Genomic DNA, 14,320 nt, shown 5'->3' with positions numbered 1-14,320 from the left:
TTGCTCTAAATCTTTACGATGTCATGTTAGAAAACTACAATAAGTCAAGAATGGTTGCCTGAATTGTCTTATCAGTTAAATTTGACTGCATGGATTAACTTTTCTTTTTTAGATAAATATGAAATAAATGAAAGTGGGATTCTAAAAGCTGTTCTTACTAAGATTGGAAGAAGATATGGATTGAAATCAACATTATTTTATGATTTACTTTATTATTAATAATTATTAAAACCTCATCGGTAGAAATATATCTATCCTGTGCACAATTGTATATGCAACTTGCACATAAGGAAAAAGGGTGATGATCTTTTGATTAAACTCCACGTCTGGCTTGTATTTTGCAACCTCAAGTTATGACATATTGAACTGAATTCCGATGTTAGAACAAGAAGATATTATTTGGATCAATCTATTATTTCAATATTCTGTATTTATAATTTATTGTTATTATTAGTTATATGATTCTAATTGTTTAATTTTGTATATTTAACTTAAATGTATGATGGTTTATTTTTTAGTATGTAGATTATATTTAATTTAAGCCTTCTATTTTAAATTTGGAACTTCAAATATATTTCGAAATACTCTTATTTTGTCGTTTTATTAGTTATTCTTCTGAGAATATGGTTCACAATAAATTACTATTTCATGGAGTGTGACGTTTCCAAATCTACTGTAATGGATAAAAATCGTCTAAGTCAATTATATGTATTATATCTTTATTAAACATTTTGCTAATAAATACTTTCGTTACACCCTCAAAAATCATAATAAAGCAGGCAACTGATAAATACTGATGTGATTATCAGTGATAATCACATCAGTATTTTAAACAATGATGCCATGTGTCTTTCTCCCCCCTGTCTCCTCGCACGCGTTTTTCTCTACAATATTATCAACTATAAGCATGCCTCACTCACACTCTAAAATTGCTGTGGGAAAAGAAGAAATTATTTTATACTTTGATTTTTCCTTTTTTGAATTTCTTAACAAATAGAAGAGGCTCGAGTTTTTTTCAATTATACATTTATGATTTATTAATTTTTATTAGAATAGTCAGGGGTGTGTCCACATGGAGAAATTTAAAAAAATCACTTTTATGAAAAAAAATTACAACCCCCATAAAAAAAAAAAAATCAATTTAAGGAGTTGTTTTCTAAAAATGTCTTTTGTTATGAAGAAAAAACCAAGCCTCCCACCCCCCAAAAAAAAAAAATCTTACGGACGCCCCTGATAGTAAATGTATAATTTAAGATCAATTATTGTCAGAAGTGGGGCCATGGGCTCCATAGTTTAATTATAAAATATATATTTCACTTTAATGATATATGAAAAAATAATGCGGAATAAACATAATCATCTTTGAACTCGAATAAACAAATTAGTGGGTTAAGAAAACTCCATATTATAAAAATCTTCACTAGCTACGTTAAGTCCGCCTTCCAGAACTCGAATGAGCATCTTCTAAAAATTAAAATGCATTAGATAATCATAACTCCTAATTATATCTCCAAATAATAACTAAACAGTATTTCTATCGGAGAAATAAAGTTTCTCTACACTCAAGACATTTTTCAACTATTGAGCACGTGGGTCCTCGTTTCGCTACTAGGTATAAAGCTTTAGGTAGTACTTAAGAGATAAACTGACGTTTTTATGATTGACTTATTTGCCCAACTACCAGATAAGTTCTTGCCTTTTCTGTACATCATAATTGTAACACAGCTAAAATACTTTACTTATTTATTTATAAATTATTATTATCATTTTTTTGAATTTATAGAATAAAATGGATTAAAAGTGTAAATGAATTTAATTTTCACCTATATCCATTAGAAACACTAATTAAAGATATTCAAAATCTATCAAGGAATCGGAATGTTAATGTTGGCAAAATTAATTTAATACATTGAGATATAATGTGGTAGAAGCTAGGACCTTCTAGTTGTCCTTGAGTAAAGGAAGATCGAATTCTAATAGAAATACAAGGTTAAATCACCATGTAATCGGCTTTATGGCTTGCTAGAATTTTCAAGTTTATGTACCGTACTGAGTAAGACAGAGATATTCTGACGTCATAGAGAATAACAAGGATATATTAACACAATGTAATACTAGAAATTATATTATTAATTGTAATAATATATACTCTTTGACGTCACTATTAAAAAGCGTGGTGGAAGTCAAACATAATTGGGAAAAGCGTTATGACTTATGTACAGTGTAACCTTGTATTTCTATTAACCTTGGGAGATTCTTTTTTTTTTTTTAAATTATATAATCGGAAAAATGCATAGAACTTTACAGTTGTTTAAAATTACTAAAAATAAATTAATAAAGAATGGAAGTTTCTCCAGTTATTTAAAAACGCATGAAATATTTCGGAGTTCTTAAAAAATGGGGAGAAGTCCCCTTTTATACAATAAAAATATTAAATCTAATATAGTTTAAATGTCACTTGAGTCCATATATCTCACGATTGTCGTGTTCAAACCTACAGGAAGAGGAATCCTTTTTGATTTGCATGCATACATTATCGTGATAGTCTCTGCTATTATCGCCTCTATTTTAAAGTCATTTTCTCCTCTCATTGTAAAAGCAATGAGCCAATCTGACGCCTTCAGACTTATACCAAACATATCAGTCATGATACTCTCCACCGTAGATATTAGAGGTCTCACTCGATCACAAGAATAAAACAAATGGAACGGAGATTCCATAGCTTCTTTGCAGAAAAAACATTCATAATCCGTTTTATTCGAGGATGTCGCTAACTTGTACTAAAACCACTTATGTGACCATATAGTAAAGGTTTTGGAGTGAATTATTTTAGGGTTAACTGCTTCTTCTTCCATATTAAGGTTCTACCAACGCATTGCCACTAAAAAACTTGGTCATTATTTTTTTTTCTTTCTTGCTTTCCACTGAAATAATTCCTATAAAGAATGGGATTAGTGGGCCTTGTTGTACGAAATTAGCAGCACAAGTCAAGGAAGTGATCCCTGCATGAAGAACCCGAGCTATTTCCTGTGAATCTTTTCAGCTCTCCTGTTGATGTTAGGTCATGTTCTTTATATTACTGATCGACAGTTCCAAGGCAAGCGCTATAGTTGAGTTGTTCATAAGGACCTAAGGCAATAAGAGTAACAACGATGGAAATTTACCCAAAAAATTGTCATTCTTTACCAATAATTACACACGGTCTTTATTACTTTAAAAACTTGATTCAGTCCAGAAAATATTCTGTCTGATAATCCATATCCAGTTGATTTTCAAACGCGTATTTGATTATATTTGCCCAAACGTCTTCCCTTTTCATGATTCTTTTTAGCCAACTAAATTCTAATGTGTCAACTGAAACCAGTCTCCCAATATTAAGTGATGTACTGAAGCGGTCATTGGCAATAAATTGTAATATTTAGAATATGTAATAAACATAAAACGATTATGTGAAAAATATAAATTAACAATAGTATCTTAATTTGTCAGTTACCTTGAATATAATATGTAGAGTTAAATGTAATTATCTCGCTAACAGAACCAAATGTGATGCCTTGAGTAAGTATATTTTAAGAGATATACTGACGTAAATATTAAAAGGTTGGTATTCCAACATGGCGACGGTTCAATTTAGCTGTTTAAAAGAGGATTTCCGACTCAATAAGTTTGGATTTGAATATTCAAATAGGGGTAAACAAAAGTTACGAAGTTATTTTTAAAAACATATAATCCCTAAACAGTTCACAATAACTATTTATATGCAAGCTTGGAGATTGAACAGAAAAATGAATGATATATGAAAAAAAAAAAAAAAACCCATTTTATTAACTTTTTTTTTTTTTTCGGGAAAAAAATGAACGGCGTTCATTTTGTATTGTTTCTAAGGGGTCGTTATATGAATACTTTTTCCAAAGGTAAGTACAATTTTTAATAAAGAACCCTGTTTTCTCCCTTGAAAAAACTTAGTCTTAAGAAACCTTTATCGTTGGATCGGCTGATTTAAATCGAGTTTTTCATAATAATAAAAATAAATAAAAAACAAAATTGATATCATGCATTTCATTAACTTTTTTTGAGTTGATAATGATTTGGCATCAGTGATAGCTTATAAAGCATGATTTTATTTTTAAACAAGGGAACCCTAATCAGTCAAAAAGTTGAGGTTAGAGGAAAGTTTCCTCTTTGGCAATTATAATCATTGGTATTTACAGAACGCAAATATAAATATTTTTAGGGAAAACCTATAACAAGGGTTATATCTTTAATTCTAATGTCATCTATATTAAAATTAAGCAAATTTTGTCTGCCTCTCTAACTGCGGAGGACACATGTGTAGCTAAAGCTCAGGGCCTTATATTAATAAAGAAAAGGGATGTGTATATTTGGTGCGTCAACAATCTTGAACAAAAATCAAGAAAAGGAAAAAAATCCCAAAGTTATTTTTACATCATATATACACAAACCCCAATATTTCATAGACATATTAAAATAAATTATAGGCTTTGTATTCAAATTTGTGGTATGAGTTAAAATATCAAAAAATTTGATTTAAAAGACTTATTTGGCCCCGATATGGCCTTTCAAATAAAATCCATCAATTTTTCACTCCTTCATTATGACAATCAATTTAGGCCACTTTAAGTACAATTTGCAGCACACTCAAAGAGTTAATATGAATAACTTGTTGATAGAAATTGACGATAATTTGTCAATAAATATAAATAAAACCCACAGTCAATTTTGAGAAAATTCTTTCTAGCTTGCTTTTATTTTGACGGGCCATCTATATATATATAGTGAACGTGACTTTATAAAAAGAATAACTATTTAGAAACTAATGGGCTCAAGAGCAAGAGCGGACACTCAGCTAGAAGAAGAATAGAATGTTTTTTCGAAATGGGAACAAATTAGTTCGGTATTGCAAAAGTTATAATGGTCTCGGAGCAGTCGAAGTTTTAGAGATTAAGCTCCAATACTAATGATAATTGATAACCATACGATAACAATTTATAAATTAAAAAAACACAGATAGAAAATAAAGGGTAATAATTTATTTATATTAAGTACGGCTCAAATGATTTATTTTTCATCTTTTTTTAATTAATAATTTAGATTATAAGAATTATTATTAATAACGTTAATAACTATTAGTTTCGAAACCTAGTCGGCATAAAGAATAAATAAATAATAATTAATGGACATCTTCAAGTATCATGTCTTTTCATATCATAGTGATCGTTGCTTAAGCATAGATTTGAGTCTGCCAGCGTACTAGTAGAATTTTCTGAACCAAAACGATTAAGTGCATTTGAGTAAAAGCCATTAAAGTCCAACCGATATAAGATATTGTTTAAAATTCGCTCATTATAGTTTTTACGTCCAATATGGGCAATTTTATCGAGTAAGGAGAGGAGCATAGAAGTAAATCCCAAGTCGAATTTATTGACATCATCTTCAAAATTTCGAACATCTACTTCCAAATCCTCTGGATCGGAAATGGCATTCATAAATTTGGAAAATGATACACAAATTCCGAGCAATTTCTTAATGGTTGTTAAAAGAGTAGGACTTGATAACAGACAATCGTTTAGACACGTAGTGAGGAAGTCTGAATGAATCTGAAGGACTTGATCGACGTTGGTCACTTTTCCACTTTTTATCTTGGAAATGAGATCTTCCCAATTGGGTTCCAGGACTTCAAACGTCATGTAATATTCTAAATTTTGCAAGAAATTCAGCATTTTTTGCTTAAGTGCAAAGCAGGGGCCATAGATTGTAAATTCCTCGACAGGGAGTTCTTTAGTAACTTTGGTTAGAACCCAGACATTACATAATTGCCTTTCTACATGCTTACAATAGAAAATATGCCTCAAAAGCATTTGATAGCATGCTAAAGACTTTCGATTTAAAACTAAGGAAATTGGCCATTGTACATCGTACCCAAATGCAAATGCTTCTAATCCCGTTAATTCCTCTGTTGGCACTGGCTCCTTGAATTCAATTTCGGACTCTGTGTCAATTGATAATATGCGACACATTTGATAAATAAGATCATAAGGAAGCAGCTCAATCACCACATTATCCTTGTATGGATCAGCATTAGCACCAGAAGTTCGGAGAGCAAGTTCCAACAGAGACTCAAGTCTGGCTGGTTCAACTTGATTTACATTTTGAAGGAGCTCGTCTTCACATAAATCCATAAATTGAACGATGAAGTCCCCTTGATCGAGTAGAAAATAATGCTTGACTGACCGCAAATGCCCAATAAGATCTCGATCTTTGACGAGTAAGTCTAGTAAAGTTTTAGAAGCAAATGCATACGCCGATTCTAAAGGTGTAATATAGTATTCGGGGCTACTTCTATATTCGATGGTCTTAATTTTTTCCGGCCATTGAGTTGTGCGGTCACACTGTTGAATGACATTAAGATACTTTCCAGTTCTAAGTATTTTATCTATGTGCTGATGAAGGAAATTAGGAGCATAATTTACGTTTAAGGAATATCTTTTTTCCCAATAATCATCCGAGTATTCTAATGGAAGCATTAATCGCTCAATAACTTCATTATCTTCAACAAAAAAATCCTTGCCTGGATCTGAAATAATTCCTTTTTGTATCCACAGACTCAATGTTTCGAAAAAGGGCTTAGAGGCTCGTTCAACCAAGAATTCTCCTATGTTTTTCAAGGCATCCCCACGACCATTGTGAATGACAACTTGTTCGTGAAGAAGTGATAGAGTTTTACCCCCTCTTGCATTTGAACTTTCAATCATATCACATACCTCAGCTAGTGTGGAGAGCGTTTGCATCGTAGACTGGAGGTGAAACCAAAGTTTATTGAGTGTTAAATCCACTTGTGATTCCAATTGGGCTATAAATATATAATAATCTTTGAGAAAGGAATTAATGGCACCACTGAGGGCTTGATTCACTCTTCCAGAGTTAGCCGTAGACTTATTTTCAGCAAATCTAACCACTGTTGAATAATGAAGACACAATGGAGTGATTCGATTCACGAGCTCCCTCAATGTTGTATCACATGATTCATTTATGCTAAAGAATTCAACACGTCCATTTCTTGGATGGAATTTAGGAACGATGTGAATTCCTGGAATGCCTACTAAACAACAAAGTAAATCTTTTACTATGGCATTATCTTGAGATTCAATAGGAATAGAACTCAATGAGCCAAAACTAAGAGAATCGGAGGTATTGGAGGGCACAAAGTCATGAGTGAGGTGAGGTCTCCCACTAAAGAATTTCTGGCATTTCTCACTTCCAAGATCGGATTTATGGAGATGAGAGGCGTTGAATTGCTGTTCCAGTCTTTCTTTTAATACTTTCAAATCCGACTTGGTGGAACTCTTGAAGGAAGCTGTTGGAGAACTCGAGAAATGACGGAGGTTCCTCAGGATTTGTAACAAAACCACATTTTCACTTGTTGATGAGCCCCGTGTCAATTCATTGAATCGGTTCAGAAACTCACTTGGAGAAGAAGAGTAGTGCAGAATATCCTTCATGATCCTTCCTAAATTCCCAAATTCATTACAATTCTCTAAATCCTCAATGTACTCAGCGGCGAGGTCCTGAGGTAGGCGATGCAACAAAGAACATAAATCTGCGATAGGATCCATATTTGTAAATATAGACTCTTCTTACTTCCAACAGTGTTCAACCCTGGGACACGCCGATTTACAAAGAAAACAATACAGTTCCAGCCTCTAACCGTCAGACGTGTGTGCTCACTGCTGTTTGTACGACCGTGGAGTATTGTCCACAGTGCCGTGGCTCCAAGTAAACTAGCTCAGTGTCAATCTGCAGTTCATGAAAACCAAACAATGTTGAACATGAGTCATGACGTCATTCTTCTCTTGGAGGGAACTTCATTCTCAGAGCAGGCTCTTGCTGCCTCTACATATTTCATAAATTAAACAATATTCTATTGCCACTGAGACTTCACTCCTCTATTATCAAAATATCATTGTCTTATCTTGCTTTCAAATAATTTATTTTAAGTATTCGCATCTAATTATGACTTTTTTTTGTAGCTGATAAGGATAATATATTCAATAAACTCCACTACTTCCATTAAAAGTACCGTTCATCATTCATCTCTAACATGAAATATCTCATCAAAGATCATTGTAATATTTTTTTTAAAGTAAATTTAAATGGATAATGTTTCACAAAAACATTCCGATCATAAAATAATGTACTCACCCCATATTTTAGGTACAACTGCTAGAATTACTTTTTGCCTCATCGCCTTTTTGGGTCTCATTTAAAAAATATATATCATAAACCCAAAAAATTAAGCCGTACTCGAACTTGTAGGTGTATGTATGTATTTTTTAATTTGTTATAATAAATCTATTCTGTCATATATTTAAAAAAAAACACAAAATTTAACCAAATGTTTCTGTCTTGGTTTTTTTTTCTGGAGGATCTTCATCTTGATCTTCTTCTCGAAAAATGGGGTTGGGTTGAGTCTTTGTATAAGCTGGAGAGATCCAATATGGATTATCCTCACTTTCCTTAGCATGCCTAAGAATTCGTTCTCTCGGGTCAATATGATCATCTTTATTTTTTACGGAAATCTGTTTTGCCATCCAAGAGTGAAGCGTACTTCCTCCAGACGTGACTCTACCTCCAGTACCTTTCATTCCTAAAGGTAAATCAGGACGTCTGGACTTGACAGGATCTTTACGAGCCTTTTCTGCTTGTTTTCTTGTGGATTTTTGTCTCTCTTGTCGGAACAAAGGAAGAGCATAAGGGGTAATGATTTGCTGATCTTCTACAAATGCAGCAGATCTAGCATTGGCAGATGACTTCTTTTTTACAACACAAAGCTTTGCCCCATTAATAGATCGATCTGGATCATAAAATACTCTTACATTACCGTCGCCACATCCCACAATGATTTGATTAAGTTTGGGATGCCAATTTGATCGAATAACATGAGTCTTCCCCAAATCCATAACACATATTTCATTAAAAGAGTCTCTTTCGAAGAAGTGCAATTTCCCAGAGGAACCTTCTTGTGCTATGGAACAACCCGTCGCAATAATTCTATCGTTGGGTGAAAAACAGCAATCTGTATTATCAAAACGATTATAAAGATTTTTTGCAACATGCACGGGTTCTTTGAATGCACGAATATCCCAAAGTTTAAGCGTAGAATCACTTGATCTTGACGCAAGATGATGATTATCATAACCAAAAACGACACTGGAAATAGTTGCACCTTTTTCATGGCAGGCACGGCGACACATGGCAACATTGACAAAATTTTTCCTGTGATCCCATAGTTGCAGCGATCCGTCCATACATCCAGCTAGGACAAGAAGACCATCTCTGGAATAACCACAGGCTGATGGAATACATTTAAGTCCGGAAGTTGCTTTAACTTTAATAACATGTCTTGAATTCCTTCCTTTATCTTCAGTGCGCCATATTCGAAGTGATGCATCTTCAGAGCAGGTTAGAAACTCATCTTTTATCTTTGGATGCCAAGCACCACCCCTTAAAGCTGACACATGACCTTTATTTCGTCTTGAATCCATGACATAAGGATCTCCTTTGATACATTCAAGGAGTTCTCTTCCATCTCTATCCAAAACTTTGGCTTGTGAATGACCACTTACAACAAGAACTTTATCTCCGGATGAAGAATATTCTAAATTATTGATAATATGTCTTTCACAAGGACGTATACATCGAAAATTCTTGAGGGATGAGTCCATGCCTGCGAAATCCCAGAATTTAACTTCATAGTCAATACTCCCTGACACACAGCGCGAGCCAGAGGGGTCAATTGAGAGGGACGTCACGGCTTTGTCACCATGGGATAAAATTATTTCATGAGAACGAGGGATTTTAGACTCCAGAGTCTCTTCTTCATCCTCATCACTGTCTTCCTCTTCATCTGAGTCATTGGTTTCAGTAGCAGGTTTTCTTGCTGTCTTTTTAGTTTCTAGGTGAGGGGCGGAGGCGGGTTTTTTAAATATCTCGGAATCAAGTTTAACCTTTTCCGAAATACGAGGCACTTCTGTGACAAGCTTCTGACCTTTGGCATCCAACATGGCATTGGACTCTGCATTACGAGTCTGAGCTAAGCGTCTAGCCTCTTCAACAGCTTTATCCAAATCCGAAGTCTCTGATGCGGATGAAACAGGTTCCTTACTCTCCTTAGCAGGAGATTCTTTTTCGTCCTCTTTAACATCCTTAAAGTTCTCCTTCGAGACTTCTCCACCAAACTTACCGAATCCCTCGACAATAATAGTGCTGGACTCTGACTGAGCCCCAATCTTTAGATTCTTCAAATTCCCTAAATTCATTGTTTTTTATTAAGAAAACAATAAAAATGTTTTGCTTCTTTTTTTGTTTGTTGTGATACTAATGAGTAATGACGTAACATGATCCAGTGAGGACTACTACTGCCTGGAGTGTTATAAGGTCTAGTCACTCAGCCTCGTCTATGGGGGCAGTGTATTTCTATACTTAAAAATAAAAGGCAAAACTTAATTGAGTTTGTACAATATTATTCCCTTGTTCAATGCTGCCACTCGGAGGGAATTTAATCTGTCGTAGAAACGTAAATACTAAATATTATCAATTTATGCTTAAATCTTGAGATTTGAGATTTGGATCCTTTTTGATTGTCTATTGACTATTGTGATTGAGAATAAGCCTATTAGGAAATGGACAGTGCCTGGATTGGTAGAAGGGTATCTTTGAACTGTGGGCCTCTTGGATTTTATCAGGGGATTGTGAAGAGCATTCAGTTGGGTGAGAGCACGATCACGATTCGGGACGTGTTCCAAAATGGAGTGTCCTCCACTCAGGCGCATGTCACGCTTCGTTCCCAAGATATTAAGAACATCAAAGGTACGTGTTGCTCTAATAAGGATCCAATGATTGATTTTCTCTTTAGTTCTCAAGTCAACTACGGAATGCTCCAATAGTCACAGTTCCGTAAAGGATGAACTCTCCAAATCCGTTGTCACCGTCACCACGACGAAAAAGCCTCCACAAACTATCCGCAATAACAATAATACTAGTAGTAATCATCGGAGTTTTGTTGCAGATAATCTCATGGCTCGAAGCATCAATAATAACGGCAGTAATAATAGCAGTAGATACCATAATTTACGCAAGTCTCGTGATGAAGAATGCTTTGGGAATAACTCCTTCGACATGGATGAAGAATTTGATTTCGAAAAGAATCTCGCTTTATTCGATAAACGCATGATATTCAATGAATTGGATGAAAAGCTCCGCTCATCCCCTAAAACCAATAATGGAGATTCTTCGAAGTATCGAAATGATGAAAACGTTCTTCCCTCTTCCCCTCCTCAGTATCGAATAATTAAAACCAAAAACTCAACTTCCGAATATGTAACTGACTCTGGCATCATGATCCCTTCCATTAATTTGGAAAATAGAATTCGTCTCCATGAGAGTCTCGACAATTTCAAAATATCCTGGGAGAAAATCATCGAACTCTTTTCGAGAGCAACTGCAGACATTGTTTTGCAGACTCTGGGAGCATCTCACAGGTATTCATAGAATTGAATTCACTTTTAGAATTTAATTGACTCAAAATCAATTGAAATGGACTTGAGTTGCAGTCTTATTTCATTTATATGATGTCAAAAAGGAAAATGTCATTGTTCAGAATGTTACGTCTTAAAAATGCCTTGACGATAATATTTAAGCCAATGCCTACAGATGCATTCATTCATTTCATTATCTATCTTTCACTTTTTTTGGAACGACCACATCGAAAACAGACACCCATGACTCTTTTACTACTTCTAGGTTAGTTCCCTCCAACACTCATCAGATCCCTACTGCAGTCATTCTTTGTGGTAGAGGAAAAATTGGCAGCTATGGACTAGCAATAGCTCGACTCCTGTGTTCACATGGTGTCAAGACAATAGTTTACGTACCTTACATGTATTCGGATCAGCCCAACTTCAATTCTGAGTTAAAACTATACGAACTATTTGACCAACAATGCACTTTAAGTACAAAAGGTATCTCTTATATTATTCCTAAGGACGCTTTCATTTCGTTTCTTAATCCTCCATCCCCTAATTCTAGATTTACCTCAGGAGCATTCAGAAATTGATGTTGTGATAAATGCTTTAGAAAGCTTTGATACCTCATCTGAGGAAAAACATCAAACATGGTATAAAAAAGCCTGTCAATGGGTCAACAGTAAAGTGGATCCCCGAACTCCAATCGTATCCATTGATCCCCCTCCACAACAGCAAAGAGGACCTTCATTCAAACACTCATCTAAAATAACAATCGTACCCGGTTTTCTTCCCTTCCCCTTTTTAGATAAAGAAGGTGGAAAATTGTACATGGTTAACATTGGAATACCAGATCTTATTTTTAAAAATGCAGGCATCAAGTTTTCCTCTCCCTATGGAGCTAAGTCTGCTATTCAATTGTATCGGAAATGATGAAAATTCATTTACTTTTAAATGCTCCTTTTTTTTATCTTCCTCTTTGGCACAATTTTTAACAACCAAACAATCTATATATATATATTTATTTTGACATGATAAACACCCCAAAGTATTACTATAATTGTGACACATTATATTGACATACCCTTCTTCTTTTTTTTTTGAGCATCCAAAATTTATCAAGTGAAGAAAGAGTAGAGTTTCAAAATTGTATTCTTTTTAGTTTCACAATGTGATAGAAAATAAGATAAATTTTAACTTTTGAAGAACTATATCGTTGAATAAATCTAACATCATTAAGTTTGTTATTTGTGTTCTGAAGTTAAATTTTGAGAAATCAGTGCTGGACATCTCTACATACTCTCGTTAACAAAATATGATATATAGTTACTATTGCGCTAAACACGAGGGATATCCAAGTTAATATATAATTAGCAAATTGTAACATACAGTATACAAACAGATCATATAAAAAACGATAAGAATACTCGTTTTGTACCACGTATATAAAAATAATTTTGTGGAACGATGATAGACGTATAAATTATTGTCCCATGAGTATATTATCATTTTAATAATTATTTCTGAAGATCCTTAATTCTTCTAATGCGCTCGTTTTCCGTCCACTGTATATCGATGGTTCTTTCATCCCAGTAGGTGTTGTTTTTATCCCAAGGATTATTGTCATTTTTAACATAGTAGTTCTTTGGGTCATCCATGATCCCTGCTTTTTGTGACATTTTAATTAACTTGAGAAGTCGCAAATATTGTCTATTACAAAGTCCCGTGTCTATACGATTCAACATTTTACCCCTCGAGTCTACAAACTGATTGAGTATGAGTACATCTAAAAAGAGAAAATAAAGTAAATTGCTCTCTGATTGATTCATTAATGGCAGCTTAAATGGAATATACCTGTATGTTTCACATTATGAGATTCTGAAAATTTACAAAATGGGTGACAATTCTCATTTCCACAGGCTTGAGGAAGCTCCAAGAGTTTTGCCTTTCGAGAAGAGTCCATAAAGACTCCTTCAATCGTTCGTGTATTCTTCTCTTTGTTGTTGCATACTTTGATTTCTTTAAGTCCCCGAATGAATGATGGATTAGGGAGGATATTCCTACGGAATAATAAGCGATTCCAGTACATGCTGATAATTAGAATATTATATATATATAATTGATGCCTATATTTGGCCTTTTTTTTGTTAAACCAAAATCAGCTGTTGCATGGGATAAAATAAAGAGATATTTTGTTTGCATTGTAATTAAAGATAAAAACAATGAGTTTTTATACTATATGGAGGAGCACAATCTCAAATCACGCAACCCCTTGCGACGAAAAACATATCTTTTTTGATAAATTCCACTTGGTGAACTAATATGAACTTTTTACAATTATAATATAATTATCCTAGTTGTAATTTTATCTCAACATCACGTTGTATTTTAAGCAAATCTTCAATTTAAGGATAATATTTGAAATTAAAAAAATTGTTCTTGAGCAAAAATGATAGCTTTACTAAATGTATACAATTCAAGATAAAAGTAGATTTATGCTAAAGGGTTTTCTAACGTAAATGTTCAACAAATTATTTAAACTATAAATTTGTCCTTCAAATATAAAGTATAAACTTCCGTTTGTGTCTGTACAAGATCATTATGTAATAAGTTTCATTCAAATAATTAATTAATAAGAAATATTATTCTTCGATTCGTCTTTCAATACAGATGTGATTAATTCATAAAGTCGGTATAGTCAAGTGTAATTGCAAAATTAGTCAAATGGATTTGGAGTTGCATAATTCGAATGTTTGGATTCGGAAGCAAGATCACAAAAT

General features: G+C 33.6%; 4 protein-coding genes across 4 annotated transcripts; 1 reads left to right on the top strand and 3 right to left on the bottom strand.

Moving 5' to 3' along the window:
• Positions 1-5,036: 5,036 nt before the first annotated feature.
• On the bottom strand, positions 5,037-8,177 carry LOC121129689 (gamma-tubulin complex component 2). The gene has a single exon (XM_040725414.2). The coding sequence runs from the start codon at positions 7,632-7,634 to the stop codon at positions 5,205-5,207; it is 2,430 nt and encodes an 809-aa protein (XP_040581348.1). The 5' UTR covers positions 7,635-8,177; the 3' UTR covers positions 5,037-5,204.
• Positions 8,178-8,330: 153 nt separating this feature from the next.
• On the bottom strand, positions 8,331-10,430 carry LOC121129690 (gastrulation defective protein 1 homolog). The gene has a single exon (XM_040725415.2). It carries the CDS (start codon positions 10,335-10,337, stop codon positions 8,406-8,408), a length of 1,932 nt encoding a protein of 643 aa, XP_040581349.1. The 5' UTR covers positions 10,338-10,430; the 3' UTR covers positions 8,331-8,405.
• On the top strand, positions 10,398-12,779 carry Edc3 (Enhancer of mRNA-decapping protein 3). Its single transcript, XM_040725416.2, has 4 exons — positions 10,398-10,887; positions 10,934-11,558; positions 11,821-12,038; positions 12,106-12,779. The coding sequence occupies exons 1-4, from the start codon at positions 10,701-10,703 to the stop codon at positions 12,471-12,473; spliced, it is 1,398 nt and encodes a 465-aa protein (XP_040581350.1). The 5' UTR covers positions 10,398-10,700; the 3' UTR covers positions 12,474-12,779.
• On the bottom strand, positions 12,547-13,714 carry mRpS18A (mitochondrial ribosomal protein S18A). Its single transcript, XM_040725417.2, has 2 exons — positions 13,395-13,714; positions 12,547-13,326 (listed from the first exon to the last, which is right to left on the bottom strand). Exons 1-2 carry the CDS (start codon positions 13,627-13,629, stop codon positions 13,058-13,060), a joined length of 504 nt encoding a protein of 167 aa, XP_040581351.1. The 5' UTR covers positions 13,630-13,714; the 3' UTR covers positions 12,547-13,057.
• Between the last annotated feature and the right edge of the window lie 606 nt (positions 13,715-14,320).

This window comes from Lepeophtheirus salmonis, chromosome 14 (assembly GCF_016086655.4).
Source record: "Lepeophtheirus salmonis chromosome 14, UVic_Lsal_1.4, whole genome shotgun sequence".
NCBI lineage: Eukaryota > Metazoa > Arthropoda > Copepoda > Siphonostomatoida > Caligidae > Lepeophtheirus > Lepeophtheirus salmonis.
The sequence above is the reverse complement of the archived record's forward strand: the minus strand, read 5'-3'. Positions and strand labels throughout refer to the sequence as shown.

What these genes read in the sequence shown, in the direction of transcription:
- mRpS18A (XM_040725417.2), bottom strand. Translation starts at nt 13,629, where the DNA reads ATGTACTGGAATCGCTTATTATTCCGTAGGAATATCCTCCCTAATCCA. An exon ending in TCATAATGTGAAACATACAG is followed by an intron (nt 13,327 to 13,394) that starts GTATATTCCATT and finishes TTCTCTTTTTAG; the next exon opens with ATGTACTCATACTCAATCAG.
- LOC121129690 (XM_040725415.2), bottom strand. Translation starts at nt 10,337, where the DNA reads ATGAATTTAGGGAATTTGAAGAATCTAAAGATTGGGGCTCAGTCAGAG.
- LOC121129689 (XM_040725414.2), bottom strand. Translation starts at nt 7,634, where the DNA reads ATGGATCCTATCGCAGATTTATGTTCTTTGTTGCATCGCCTACCTCAG.
- Edc3 (XM_040725416.2), top strand. Translation starts at nt 10,701, where the DNA reads ATGGACAGTGCCTGGATTGGTAGAAGGGTATCTTTGAACTGTGGGCCT. An exon ending in AGATATTAAGAACATCAAAG is followed by an intron (nt 10,888 to 10,933) that starts GTACGTGTTGCT and finishes TTTTCTCTTTAG; the next exon opens with TTCTCAAGTCAACTACGGAA. An exon ending in ACTCTGGGAGCATCTCACAG is followed by an intron (nt 11,559 to 11,820) that starts GTATTCATAGAA and finishes TACTACTTCTAG; the next exon opens with GTTAGTTCCCTCCAACACTC.